Source organism: Boleophthalmus pectinirostris, unplaced genomic scaffold (assembly GCF_026225935.1).
Source record: "Boleophthalmus pectinirostris isolate CB_2022bp ecotype Guang Dong unplaced genomic scaffold, ASM2622593v1 HiC_scaffold_16, whole genome shotgun sequence".
Classification (NCBI taxonomy): Eukaryota; Metazoa; Chordata; class Actinopteri; order Gobiiformes; family Gobiidae; genus Boleophthalmus; species Boleophthalmus pectinirostris.
This window is the reverse complement of record NW_026571095.1, coordinates 21530318-21545562: the sequence shown is the minus strand read 5'-3', so window position 1 is coordinate 21545562 and position 15245 is coordinate 21530318. Positions and strand designations below refer to the sequence as shown.

At 38.1% G+C, this 15245-nt stretch overlaps 1 protein-coding gene across 2 annotated transcripts in view; it reads left to right on the top strand.

Moving 5' to 3' along the window:
• fyco1b (FYVE and coiled-coil domain autophagy adaptor 1b) overlaps positions 1-15245 on the top strand; it is a 79366-nt gene that overhangs the window by 6716 nt on the left and 57405 nt on the right. Inside the window, exons 8-19 of one of the 2 annotated variants that reach the window (XM_055152108.1) lie at positions 146-2106; positions 3619-3976; positions 4635-4727; positions 5190-5308; positions 5558-5725; positions 6659-6799; positions 7907-8124; positions 8768-8903; positions 9817-9921; positions 10602-10812; positions 11240-11349; positions 11599-11715. In XM_055152108.1, coding sequence (XP_055008083.1) covers positions 146-2106; positions 3619-3976; positions 4635-4727; positions 5190-5308; positions 5558-5725; positions 6659-6799; positions 7907-8124; positions 8768-8903; positions 9817-9921; positions 10602-10812; positions 11240-11349; positions 11599-11674 — 3696 coding nt within the window. In that variant the 3' untranslated portion in view covers positions 11675-11715. Of the gene's footprint in view, positions 1-145; positions 2107-3618; positions 3977-4634; positions 4728-5189; positions 5309-5557; positions 5726-6658; positions 6800-7906; positions 8125-8767; positions 8904-9816; positions 9922-10601; positions 10813-11239; positions 11350-11598; positions 13288-15245 lie in introns of those variants that run through there. The other variant, XM_055152107.1, reaches the window with a different exon arrangement.

The following is a 15245-nucleotide window of genomic DNA, read 5'->3' as shown; positions in this document are numbered from 1 at the left end:
TATTTATTTATACATCAAACATTTACACATATAATGAAAAAAATAATGTTTACTCAAAAGGAGTAAATGGGGATTTTAATAATATCTGAAACCCTATATTTCCACATGATGAACAAAATTGATATTGATGTATTTCTTTCATCAGGCTCAAGAGTTTGGAGCCCTACCGGACTTGGGCCAAAGTCTTCTGGGAGACCTGGGTGAATTGGGGGAACCCTGTAGTTTAGCAGAGAACCTTCGACATGAGCTGGACAAATCAGAACTCAGGCAACAAGAACTTTTAGCCCAAGTTCAAGAACTCAACCAAGAGGCAGACAAACTTAAAAGTGTCATAAATGACTTAAAAGGACAGTTACAGGTTGCTCAGCAGTCAGTGAACCAAAATACTGAAAACCATTTGTTAAACGTGCAAGAAAAATGCGAACTTAGGGACAGGCTTTGTGCTGCAGAGAATAGGAACATGGAGCTCCTCTCAAAACTAGATGAAGCTCTTAAGGAGAAAGGCCAGCAGACGGCTAGCTATTGCAATTCAGCGTGGAAAATGCAAGAGTTATCGGACAAACTCAAAATGTCCGAACAGGAGAGAACGGAGGCTAAGAAAGAAGCGGAAGACAAGCAAAAACACATTGAGCGCTTGTCCCAGGAATTAAAACTGAAACAAGACGAATTGAGAAACTGTGAGGAAAAGTTAGCTCAGGTCAAGGCTAAAGCTGACAGCGAACGCGAACTTGCACTGAAACGGCTAGAGGATTTGCAAGGCGCAGTAGGTAGAATCCAGGGGGCGCTAACGTTGAAAGAGAAAGAAACGGGTAATTTGAGAGCTCAACTTCAAGATTTACAAGCCTCACTTGAGAGTAGAGAAAGGCAGGCGGAGGAACTGAGGAGGCGTTTGCGCGAGGAGCAAGAAGAAGTGGAACAAAGGTGTGATGAGGATTTGGAATTACAGATTGTAGATTTAAAAATGACACTCAGGACGAGGGAAAAAGAGCTGAGTGCAAGTTCGGAGAGGATCAAGCACTTAGAGGAACAATTAGAAAAGCTAAACGATGAAACAGATAGTCATCGCACTACAGAAATGCCCCCAAGTGAAGATAATATCGGGGACTATAAGATCCAGTGTAGCAATCTGACAGAAATAAACGCCAAGCTGCTACTAACGGTTAAAAAGAGCGAAGATAGTCTAAAGGAGTTATCTGAATGCAAGGCTAATTTGTTAGAGCAGCTGGCTATGTTGAAAGCATCCGAAAAGCATTTAAAGGGGCGTTTGGATGCGGCCAATATTAGCGTGGAAGATAGAGAAAAGAAATTATTAGATGAAAACTTGTATCTAGAAGAGATTGTGGAAAAGATAATGATGCAAAAATATGAGTTGGAAGAACAATTAAAAAGAATAGAGCACGAGAATGGTGAGGTTTTGGAGGCCAAGTCCTTATTGGCGAAGGAGTTGGCTGTGATTCGGGATGAGAGGGATTTGCTAGCAGCTAGGGAGGCAATGCTAGCTAGAAATGTCAATGTGTCTCAAAGGGGTAATGAAGATTTGCTGGGGAAACTCCAAGTGACAGAGGATAAGCTAAAAGAGCAGACTGTGCAGTGTGGTATACTCCAAGCTCGAGTAGTGGAGTTGGAAGGAAGAGTGGCAGAGCTCCATAGTGAAAAGGGTGCAGCGGAAAGCAATGAAAAGATGCAAAAGGCTATAATGGAAACCAAAGATGCTCCGTTTAGGCTGGTGATCGCCGAAGCGCAACTCGAAATGAATTTAAAAGAAATGCACAGGCTACAAGAGGAAGTAGTGAAGCTTCGAAGCCAACTTCAAGCTGGTACGGAGGAGAAAATCAAAGCTCAGGCCTTACAGGAAGTGAGCGAGGCGTCCAGGGAGGATCTGAGGGTTTTGGCTGAACAATTGAAAGGTCAAGTGGAGGAGCTGAACCGGAGACATGTGGACGAGATTCTGAGGTCGCGCGAGAGGGAGGAGGCGTTGGTGAGGGAGAGAGACGGAGAGGCACAGGCGCGCATGGGGCTGGCGACGGAGGTGACGGCATCCAGAGACGAGATGGAGAGACTGAAACGCAGATATGATGTGCTGTGTGTGGAGAACAGCGAAGCAAGGTGAGGGGAAGGCATGTTTACAGTGATCAATGTCCAGTTTCTGATGCTTCAAATTGTTTATTCTGACCATTTAACCTTAATAGAAAAGGGTCCGCCACCTTTTTCTGTCCTTGGTGATGTTATTGCTCTCCCAGGAATATACCGCAATATGGCATTAAACATGTATCTTCCCTTTCAGTTACAATGTTAATATTATTTATTACGGACATGCATTCTTACTATGAGTGGGGCCTCCACTCTACAGATCTGACCTGTAACTTGTCACTGTATGTAATTTTAATCTCATACTTTTCCCCGGTGGCAAGTCCCCAGAAAAGTAACATGCAGATTGCACCTTTTAACTAATTTAACAATTTAGAGTTTTTAGCACCACAATATAAATTATTCAAAACCGAAACAGATGACACATGTGTGAGTTATGTCTGTGTTGTCCTGATATCTCCTGGAAAAGAAAAATACATTTATACATTTGCACATGTCTCTGCCACATGCCCTGTAGCAATGAAATAAACAATGACATTTTTTAATTAATTATTGTTGTTGACAGACATGCTAATTATATTTAGAACTATTCTTATGTAATAATGTCTGAATCACCTAATACACATATTCAAATTTGAAATCTGGTGTTGGCTCTAAAAATCCACCTCTTCACCATTGGCCTTTGTTTTTCTTGCTTTTTTATGAACTGTAAAGAAATGTGGAAAATCTTTTCAAATTTTTACATCAGTATATATGATCTGTATAGGGTAATTATCAGGCATTTATTCATGGAGCCATAAGGATTCTCATAATCAATCATAAGAATAAAAAAAAAACATAATTTGAAAAAACAAAAAGGCTCATTAAAATTAAATGAACAGAAAAATCTAGTGCAAGCTTCCAAACAAGGGTATAATATTAATTTTATGGTCTATTCCATACTTAGTGCACATGTTTACTGACACATTTTAGCACATTCATCATGTATTGTTAAAATATTGTCTGAATACGATTATCAAGATAATGCCAAAAATCTAGAGATTAATTTTTGTCAACATTACCCCTGCCACAATACCATTCATACCATCCTCCATACAACAACCTCACCCTTACGTAACAGATATGTCTTGTCCTGTCCTCATCATTTCATCTTTGCACAGTTTTTCTTTATGACCTCTTGTATATAGCTGAGATATATCTTTATTACTTTATTTCTGTATTTTATTATTATAATTTTTTTTTTACTTGTGTATATATACATGTATTTAATTACGACTTGCTTGGCACCAGTCTCTTGCTATTTTGCTACTTTTTTTTTTTTTTATTTATTACTACCATTTCTCTTTTGTTATTATAATATATTGAGATGTGTGACACTGTGTCCAAGTAATTTCCCTTGTGAATCAGTAAAGTTTGGCCAAATAAGTCTAAGTCCAGTACTGGTTTTAGTATCGATAAGTATCTGATTTTCACTACTTCTGACAACTCTATTGCCCACCCATAGTTAAATGTCTTCTGTCGTATTTCCAGAGAGGCGCTGCACCGAGCCAACACAGAGACTGCAGAGCTGGGGGTCCACGTGTGCATGCTCACGGCTGAAAACGAAGAGGCCCGGCTCAGACTGGACGGACTGTGCTCGCGGCTGGAGGAGATGGAGGAGGAAGCCGATGCACTTAACGCTACAGTGGAGCAGTTACAGGAGGAGAACCAGGAACTACAGAGGAACGGTGCACATGGAGCAGGGACAGAGACCAGAGAGGGGCTGGAGGACAGACTGAGCCAAGCCAGGCAGGAGACAGAGGCACTACGGGCCGCGAGTGAGGAGCAGATCCAAGCTTTGAGGTTTCAGATCACCAGCCAGGAAATCAACCATGCAAACCAAATACAGGTACATGCAAATATGAGGCTTTTGACAATGGATACATTGTGTTTTATTGTATAGAGGAGAAAAGATAGCCACAGGATTGAGGCAAAACAAAAAAATATTAAGCTTAACTGTTTCCTAAAATATACAAGCAAATTATTTGTCTTAAACTTACATTTTTTTATGTGCAAGTACCACAAGTATTTGATTAATAGTTAACTGGTAATAATTTGATAAGGAATTTATATCCCTATTCAGACGCAAATATACTGTGTTATTTGCTGTCACTTTAGTGACACTGATCAGATCCTGTTTTGTTTTGGTGGTTTTATCCTTTTACATCACAGATCTAACCCTAAATTTATTTTGAAAAAGGAACAAGGTTTAGGATTTGGTCACCGTATTTTGTACTGGCAAAATAACACATCAAGTCTTAAGTCATTATTTTCTATGAAACAATTGTATTATTGCAATAAAATGCAATTTTACATCTACTGATGATGTGGCTATTATTTTGCTATAGCTGCAACAAATACAATAATTAGACCAATTGTATCAGCTAAGAATCAAATGTCTAGAGACTTAAAGACTTCAGTGTTTATTTACATTCATGAATGCATTGTATTGATAAAATAAACCATAGGTTAAAGTTAAAGTATGTCAAATGTTTCTTCTGATGCAGACTGTCAGTCAAGAATTACAGGAGGTAAAATTACAGCTGGATGTCGAGTACAGGAAAGCGGTCGATCTGGAGAACAGACTCACTGAGTTAGAGGTAGGTACCACTTAAACCACAATCAACATAATGTATTCAAGAGAAGAGGAACTAAAATACTTAACCAAGTTTACAGTTTTGTTTTGTTAAATTGGCCATTACCACAACATTTGATTAAATCTGTAGTACAGTAGAGCCCAACAATGACAAGTCAGGGTCACATCTTGGGGTGGGCAATATGACAAAAATAATTTTTTTGTTTCCTTGTATTGTTTGATTTATTATTCAGTTTTATGTTTTCTTATTACAGACAAATTCATTTATTGAGCATAATCAATACAGACTTGGAGGTATTTTAGGTGCTCTAATAAACGTGCTTTCTGATTGTATACGCTGTATCGTGGTGTGACAAAAGCAAATTGCCATTGCCTTGTGTTCATTGGCTTCCTCGTAACTTTATGGCCGTGAGCGTATCATCCAAAGAAGCAGGACTAATGTTTCGCTTTGCTGTGCTGATCGCAGGCCCAGAATCACAGTTACTGCCGACAGATTGAGGAGAAAAACATCCAGATGGCCCAGTCGCAAAATCTCATCCAGCAAAAAGAAAATGAGTTAATCTATCTGAAAGGAAATTTATCAAGGTGAGATACAGTATTCATAATCACACACTCTGGACTCATTTAAAGCCCTGTTGAAATGCCAATCTAATCTTGTTTATTCTGAAATGACTGCTTTCCTTATTGTTATTACACTGCATCTATGATTGTGCAAGAGATGTCTAAGATCTGGTGAAATCATCTTTTAAGCTTGTGTGAATGCGATCAAAAGGGAATTGGAAAAACATGTTATTGATGGGACATTTGTCACGGTGTGTTGTGTTGTTTTGTTAGATCGGAGGAAGCGCGAGAAGCTGCAGAGAATGCCTGTAAAGAGCTGAGTGAGAATCTACGGAGACTCACGCAGGACAAAAAGAGTGTGGATCTGAAGACGGCTGCAGAACTGGATGACCTCTACCGAACCAAAATCAACCTAGAAGAAAGGCTTATAGAGCTCATTAGGTATACACATCATATTTGTTACATTTTCTTTTCATTGATTTGTTTCGGATAATGCTGCATTCACCTGGTGCAGTAAAATCAATTATTCAATCAACAGGTCGACATTCACTGTGCATTTCACTGGTTCAGGTTAAATCTTTTAACTTGCTGTAAATTATTCTCTAAAAATATATATATATACATATATATACGTATATATATATATATATATATATATATATATATATACGTATATATATATATATATATATATATATATATATATATATATATATATATATATATATATATATATATATATATATATATATATATATATATATATATATATATATATATATATATATTTTAAAAGCCCACCGAGGTAGGAGTGAATGTATAGTCACAAAATTAGATACATGAGATTACATTAATGCCATGATTTAATAGAATGTAGACAAAATACATACTGCCAAAAAGTGAATTATAATGTATTAAAGGTTCACTGTGTAACTTTTCTCATATGAAATCCACTACTTTTTGTGTCTATTGACAAATTTCCCTCAGAATAGCATTTGCGATTCTTTTTAGCCTGTTTTTATTAATTTAAAAATACAGTAAAATGCTTACTGTGCACCCCTCTCCTCGGAGATGGATACGTTTAATGCCATATTGTGGAACATGCCCGGCAAAACTTTCAACATGGAGACAGGCAAGTTACACAGTGCGCCTCATTATTTTTGAAACAATGACCTCTTGACATTTGACCTTGTAATCTTTCCTACTAAAAGGTAATGTAGTAAGGTTTAACACTACAAAACACTACATAACCCAAGTCACCCCATCTGCTCTTAAACTGGGTTCATCTTTGGACCACCTGACCACAGCAGCCGCTCCCTGTCAAAGCGTTAGTCTTTCTACTGTAAATATTCATACAGTTTTTGTGTCCTACAGGGAGAAGGACGCGCTGTGGCAGAAGTCAGATGCCCTGGAGTTTGAGCAGAAACTTCGGGACGAGGAAACCGAGCGGGACGTCAACCACTGCATCTCCTGTCTCAGCCCGTTCAGCTTCTGGCTCCGAAAGTACACATGCAGGTCAGTCACGGGACACGCCAACTCTGCCCTTGTCCTCATCAAGCACAAAGCTGTGTCCAATTCAAATTAGTGCGGCCGCAGAGACACCGAATACACAGGGGAGATGCAGATTAACATAGTGAAAGTACACACGTCAGGCGAGATTAGAGCGCGGTACACAGATGAGAAGTTTAGTTACAGTCTGAGTGGATGTTTTAAAGGAGAACTTTTACTTACTGTAAAGATGGGACTGACTGTAAGGTTATGCAGTGTTTTAATGAAAACTGGTCATTGATGCTGTAACATTTACTGTACATGGGACAGTATTACTGTAGTTAATGCCCTGATGTGAGTGAGCTGGTTTTAAGCAAACACAAGTCAGCTCTTAATATGGGTTTCAAAAGCTTAATGTACTTATAGTATAATTTTATGTCGACTTGCCTAATAGATGTAACCACATTTGACCGTCAGTTGTGATAAAAGTTTTAATTGATTGGTGAGTGTTCAGACTCTCAGTCCGAACCTGTAGGCTTATGTCTATGAAGTGCAGAGCCGTGGTGTAGAAGTGTGCTTTCTTCAGCTACTTTAAATGCATATGGACAGTGATGCTAAATCAGATGAAAAATTATCTTAGTGTTTACTGACATGAAAAGAGATAACAGTAGAAAAAAGGAAAGAGAGCTAAAAAAAAAAATGACCTTGAGGACAAATACTTTTGGTAATGGAGAAAACAGCAGGTGCAACTTCAATTATATGTAAACACACTCTATGCTGTGTTTAATCATTCAATCAAGAACATGGTTTTATGATCATTAACATGAACAAAAACTATTTAAAAGTGTTTTGTGTAGTGCTCAGGCTTATTCAGGCTTATTTAGAAGTTTGAACTAAGTTCTAAGAGAATTTGGTTATTTTCTATTATTTATGTCCAAGGACACTGCAAGTTCACATGCTCAGAAGTAAGATTCTGAACATGTTACTGTAGATTAGCATATTTCTATAGGATTACATTGTTCCTGTTCTACAAAAAGCCTTACTTTACAATCTCGCTCTATTGAATTCATTTATTGGTGTTATATAAATGCACCGTGCCTCTCTGACTGTGCCTGACCTCTTGCTGTGTGGCAGATTGTGTGGGCGTCCCTTCTGCTACTACTGCTGCAGCAACTCTGTCAGCACCCAGCAGGGCGGCCCCAAAGAGCGCTGCTGCCTGGACTGTTACAACCAGCACAGTGCAGTGATAGAGCGCCACCCGCAGGAAGAACCCGTGAACTACAGCAGCACTCCAGCAACACCTCTCAGTCGACTTCTACAGGCAGGAAGAGCCGCCACTAGCCTGGTGACCGGTGAGGACTACTATGAGACAAGACTGGACTTTGGGCTTTAAAGTAGTGACTTGCAAACTAACTACAGACTACAGACCAACATTTTTATCCATAACTTGACTTAAAGACAGGACTTAATATATGTAAAAAGGTGCACTATGTAATTTATTGAATTAAAGGTGTTTTCATTGCTGAAAATGCTTCCATTCCCACTGTGAGCAGGAATGCCTCTCCACAGATATTGCCTGTAACATGGCCTGCTGGTCTCCCCTGTGTGTCTTTTTCAAGATATATTTAATGCCATACTCTGTAACACTCAAAGCATTACCATGGAGACGAGCATGTAGCGAACCCTCCTTTACCAAAAATGTTATATAGTGCAACCTTCAGCAAAATTATGAGCACTCATTTAAAACCAACTGTTTTTGATCAGTTATTTGTGATTTTATTTTATAACGCACTAGTATGTTTCACATTATCCAACTTCTTTATGTGTTATTTAAAATATTGAATAAAATGAGGGCTAATATCAGATAAATCCAATAATAAAGGACCATTTAAGTCAACTGAGATCTTAACTAGTCTTAGGTCTATCCTGCCTAAATTCTGAAGTCTCCAATGAATGAACTGTTGTAGATACTGAGACTGTTATTAATGTCCACAGGAGCTGAACCTGCAGAGAAACAGGACGATGGAGTGTTTGACATCATCACAGAGGAGGAAGTGAGTGGAGTCTACGACAGTGACTCATTCCTAACAGCCTGCTCCTCCACACATGGCCAGCAGGGGGCAGCAGAACTGTAAGTATCACACCAAACGCAACAGCCCCCCTAACTGCAGTATGACACATCCAGCACCATTTATCAGACCTCAACAGTATTTTTCCTATTTATTTAGTGGCAGTTGTACAAGGCTCTGTATTGAGAATAAATCTTGATCATCCATGTTGTCTCCTAATGCGATTTGTGCAGACAGTCCATTATTTATTTTATTCACTTGCTCTTTTGTCTCCTCTCACATTGGTCATTGATCATCAAAATCCATTAAAATCAGTTTGTAGTTATGAGGTCTTAAAAATACGTTTATCTTTAAATCGCTTCTGTCATAATCCTAAACCTATTCCCCGTACTGTTTAATGATATGATTTACGTACAGAGGACGCATTATAATACAATAATTTCAATTATAAGTTATTTTGTTGTATTGTTTTTTTCTTTTGTCATTGTTTTGCTTAGAATGTTCCAGTATGGCATTAAATCTATCTGTCTTACATTTATTCAACTACAGGTGTTTTTATTGCTTAAAAATACCCTGTAAAGCATGCAGTTTTACTATGAGCGTGATGGCCTGTAGCTTGGCGTAGTGGTGTCTCAGTTTCTGACACCACTAAACTCCATGGAGCTCCATGGAGTTAAAATAAATTTAATGCCATGATTCTGTAGAACATTCCAAGCAAAGCAGTAACATCTCCATGGAGACAAGCTGATAAATTACATAGTACACCTTTAAAAAAATATTGAATTTTTCGTAATTGAAATAGGCGATATTGTAAGAAAAGTTATTCCAGGCCTAACACATGTATATATAATTTTTATTTGTGGCACTTTTAGACATTGACTTGTATACACATGTATTTGAATAGTATTGAGCAATTATGGATTCTTCTTAATATAATATAGTAATACAAATATGCTTTTCAAAATGCTTTTCCAGAAACAGCAGTGCCAGTGCAGGAGACTTGACCTCAGAAGACCCAGAGGACTTCAGTGCAACGGTCCAGGATGCAGAGATTGGCCTGCTCAAATCTGGAGAGCTCACGTGAGTGCAACACACAAAGAGAGGGAGACCTTGACCTTTCTTGTCAAGTTCAGTCTAAATCTTGACTTAAGAAGTGAAACATGAAAGTTGTGCAACACTGACTGTTTCTCTAAACATACATCATAGATGGATTCTTGGTTTGGAAGCAAGCAGTTTTGAGAATTATCAAATGTATTTATGTGTTGATGAAATAAATTAAGCAAATGTAGTACAGTAGACTTTGTATGCTGACAAGTGGGGTGTAGACCAACATGCTATGGATCCTACCTGTATGACTAAGCGATTACAGAGACATATCGTCATGTTATGATTCAGTGATTTTTTTGTGATTTAGTGATAATGTCATTCTAAAGTTCAAACAGTTTTACCTATCAAATTCTTCTATTGGCCAGCCTCAGATTCTGAGAGACAGGTGAATTTAACCAGTCACTGTTAAATAATATTAATTATGTCAAATCAGGATTAGGCTTCAAGAAAAATCATGTACCTTTAACCAACAGAATGTCAAAATCAAAAAGAAACTTGTTGATTGAGCCTAGTTAACACAATGGGACAATGTTTGCGATGCAGCTTAATATAGTTGCCTTATATGTTTGCTTGACCTTGAACACTTCCGGTATACAATTAGAATGAAAAAACTGGTAATTTAAATCCATCTATCTTTTTGTCCTGTGCTGCAGAGTATGCATCCCATTCTCTCTGGATGACATCGCTTCGTTCGGGGACAGTTACCGCGAGCTCTTCATTAAATCCAGTTGTTACAGCAGCCTCCCCCTCAGTGTGAGCAGTGCAGGCCCCACTGTCTCCTGGACCTTCACCTCAGAGCCTAAGAGCATCTCCTTTAGTGTGGTGTACAGAGAGAGTCCTGACACGCCGCTGGAACAAGCTAAGGTCAATATGCCATGGACCAATGAACATCCAGAGCGCAGATCAAAAGTCACCATTATTTTGAATTATTTAGGTTACAAATATAGGTTCACAGTACATTTGATTCATAATAGATCTGTGTTAAACCAAAATTTTCTCATTCAACTTAATATGTAGACATAGATAGGTTTTTTTTTTGTATTCCTTTGTTCCATTTATTCTACTGCCAAAGCAACTCTTTGAACAGTGCCCACTATTCTGAATGGAAGTGCAAAAGAAAAAAACAGGCTATTCCCATGTAATTTACTTAAATAAAAGCACCCATGAATTTGTCCTAAGAGAGCCCCGACACTGTGCCGGTACAACAGGGCAGACAGTCACTAGCTTCAAAGGTCTTCTTCTGCTTTCAATACCTGTCTTCACCAAAATGTCCGTCATCGTCTCTGCTCAGGTCCTGATCCCACTGACCCGCTGCAATTCACATAAAGAGACCATCCAGGGAGAGCTGAAAGTGCGCCACCCAGGGGAATACACCCTCATCTTTGACAACTCCTTCTCCAGGTCAGTCTGTGGAGATACATATCAGCTCTATGTCAGGGCGCTTGCCACTGAGGAAAAGATGAAGTGTTGTATTCTGAAAAGTCTAGGTCTATCAAGTAGTTGAATATTGACTCACCAAAACGACTCATGTTCAGATTAATATTCTGTATTAATCCTGAAGGTAATTCAGATATTCGTTTTTGCGATGAGCTATTTTTAGACTGTCCTTGACATTCAAAACTAACTCTTGATCTGATTTGTGTTAATCAGGTTCATCTCAAAGAAAGTGCTGTACCACCTGAGTGTCGACAGGCCCGTGGTCTACGACGGGAGTGACCTGCTTTGAACAGAGGGAAAAGAGGACACATCACGACTAGTTCAGGAGCTGTAGGAACTTTTTCCAATTCTAAGATGGAACTGTTCTTTTTACTTTTGGCCAACCATGGTACTGAAGGTAAAGGTTTACACTACTACCATAAAATACGTTTTTTATTATAGTTTTATTTATTCGTTGTGGTTGTTTTTTTTTTCTCCAAAGCTCTTTTTTTTGTTTATCATTCTTCATTTTATTAGGTAGGTATTTGCTTGTCTGACAGATGTAGTTCCTAACTCGTCATTTATCCAGGCAAGAAGCATTCATTATATGACTCAATCTGAATTTTACAAACAACTACTTATCTATTGATAATGTTCCCATAGTTTGTTTGTTTTTTATTTTTAAATTTCAATTTGGGGCCTTGATGAACAGGAAAAACTTGTCATGATTTTTCGCATGTTAGTGTATAAGCTTTTGTTTAAATGATTGGGTGAAGCTGCATGAAGTATTAAACTGACCAAGGTACTCCAAGCAACCTAAGTTTCACATGTTTACACTAAGTTATTAATATTTTCTTTTGTAGCATTTGTATAGAATATAGGACATATGAAGAAGTGCATTGTTTACTGGTTTGATTACTGTACAGATAAATTAAAGATACTGTACCAGATTTTTTCATGTTAAAAAGTTAAATATGTCTTGCGCCAGTACACATATATTTTAACAGCAGCTCTTGAGGTCAAAATGAAAATGGAAGTGTTTTATCGCTTTTGAAACACTGAAAAAAGGTGTGAAACACGCTTATAAACTTGCAGTGAGTAATTAGGATTGTCCGGAACGCGCTAGAAAAATAAAGGAAAAGTTTGGACCACTGCAAACTATTTCAAATGAACTTTAAAAAGTCAGGTACTGCATCTTTAACTCTTGTTACGTTAAAACAGCTACACTAACAGCTACCTGATTTGTATAAGTAAGCTATCTTTGTGAAAATGTAAACAAAATCCAACTTTATGCTGACTGAAATGCAAAGAAAACAGTGTCAAGTTCATAAGCTGTGAGTATGCTATGCAACAAACTTCATTAATAATAACTAAAGTTCTGTGCTTCAAAATGATAATTGGGTAAACATTTAACAGTATAAAAATATGACAGTGTTTTTCATTTCCTTGGATATTGACAAGCCATTGTTCCAGTTACATAAACCCACACAGCAGCATCAGCAGCAGCAGATATGAGCTATTCTTAGTAACATTTCACATATCACTTTTATACTTGAATGTCCCGTGTGGGCTCAGGCATTTGTGCTAAAACAAGCTCTTTTATATTTACCAGATTGGTCTTAAACCTATTTATGACTTGAATTTACCACTGGATCAATGTCTTCCAGATTTTTATAATGTTCTCGGATGAAATATACTTACAATATTAATCAAACAGGACTACTAATATAAGGATTAAAACATATTATATATTTATGTACTAATTGACAAAATATTGCATTGCTTCTTGGCTACTGATACAAAGGGTTTTTATGTTACAGTTTCCCATGATGCTTTGTTTTCAGTTTTATTTATCTGTGTGACTTTAGATACTGTATTTGCCAAAGGGACTGTTTAACTGCTCTGTAAATAATTGTTAACAAAACTGACATACAAATGACTGAATATTTATAACTGACTCATTGATTAATAAATAGCCTATGATAAAATTCTTCTAATTCTTTTTTTTTTTTTCATTGCATCATAGTACAGCCCAGGAGTTGAACTCATTACCCTCTTGCTGTGAGTGCTACAGTTGTGTGTGCAAAAGTAATTAGCGAGATTTTAATATTAATCCATATTCTGTATAAAGATGAAGACTAAAGGAGTGCAACGTCGCCCATAGCAACCAAATGAAGCTCATCGAGGCCGGCAGTTGTACTTTCTATTCTGCAACCAGGGACCCTATTTGGAAATCCAAGCGCAAAATCGGAGAACCAGTCAGAAGCAAGGCTGTTGAAGATAACGCCCCCTTTCCACCCGCACTGTTGGTTTGTCAAAGGGCGGGCGCTTAGCAACGAGGCTGTCAATCATCTTGTTGCAAACACTAGAAAGACTGACCTCGGGGAAAGCAGGTGTTGGATTTCTCGGGTATTCATTTTCATATCCTAATTTCGGATCAAAATAGTGAAATAAAACCCCAGGATTATGTAGCGCGTGTTCAAACCAACATTTTAAAGTCAAAATGACGAACCTGAGGGCTGTAGTTACAGACAGAGGGGTGACAGTTTTTCAGTCGTGAAAAGGGAAATGCAACCACTACTGACGCCCATGCTCACTTCCTGTTTAGCTAATCCATTTATATATACAGTCTATAACCTTAGCAGCAGAGGTGGGGACTGGTAAGTCGTGACTTGGGCTCGAGTCAGACTTGAGTCACTATTTTTAGGACTTGAGACTTGACTTGATAAAATGGACTAAGACTTGGGACTCGACTTGGACTTGAAGGTCAATAACATGGGACTTGACTCGGACTTGTGGCCTGACTTGAGAAGATTTGAGCATTTTTAAATCTGAATTCTTTCTATTCTGACCGTAATGATACACTAAGATCTTGTCAAGACATTTAAAAAGGAAAAATTTACATTTCTACAACTCTTATATAATCTATAAATACTCATATATAAATATACTATGACTTTGTTTAAGTACAATTTAGTTTAAAGTTTATATAAATTGAAAAAATCTAAGCTATATTTGGTTCTTTGGTTTAAAGACCTGAAATTACTTAAAGCTCAAAGCAGACGACTTGGACTTGACTTGGACTTATGGGCCAGTGACTCGAGACTTGACTTGGATTTGCCTGTATTTGACTAGGGACTTGACTCAGACTTGAGGTCAAAGACTTGATACTTACTTGAGACTTGCAAAACAACAACTTGGTCTCACCTCTGCTTAGAAGTAATTGACTGTGCATATGAAACACTAAAACTAGGGTTGTAAGATTTACTTTTTGCACAGGACTTTCTACTATCTAACAAACAGCAGCCTTTGTGATTTGATAACTGCTCCAACTCAAATCTCTTTTTGATTTAGTTGAGATTACATAATGTAAAACTAAAACTGGAGCAACTTCCTCTGAAAGTATCTTGAAATGCTGGACTCATTGTTATAACATGTCCATGAACCACATGTGGTACTTGCACTGCTGTTTGAGAACCGCTGCTGTGTATTGTACAGTTAATTCATGGAGGAAATTGAATAAGATCCAGATTTAGCCTCATACATGCGTTTCTGTTCATGCTTGTCTCTTCTGTGAGGGATATTTATGCAGCAGAGGCCTCTTCCCAAGGTTAATGATCTCATTGTAAAGCATGTCACACCTCCTCCATCCCCTAGCTCTGCCTCTCTCTCTCTTCCCTCTCCCTCCATGTCTTTCTAGGTCTCTCTCCCTGACGCCTTGCTTAACTGTGAAATGCACGCGGATGAGCCTTGGCCACGGCGATGGTTTGTTTTTGTGGGCTTGAGTTTCTAAGAATGAATCCTGAAGCAGCAGCAAAGGCTCATGGGTAAAAAGAGCAGAGGCGCGGTGCATTCAGGCGCTCTCCAACATTATGTGCTTT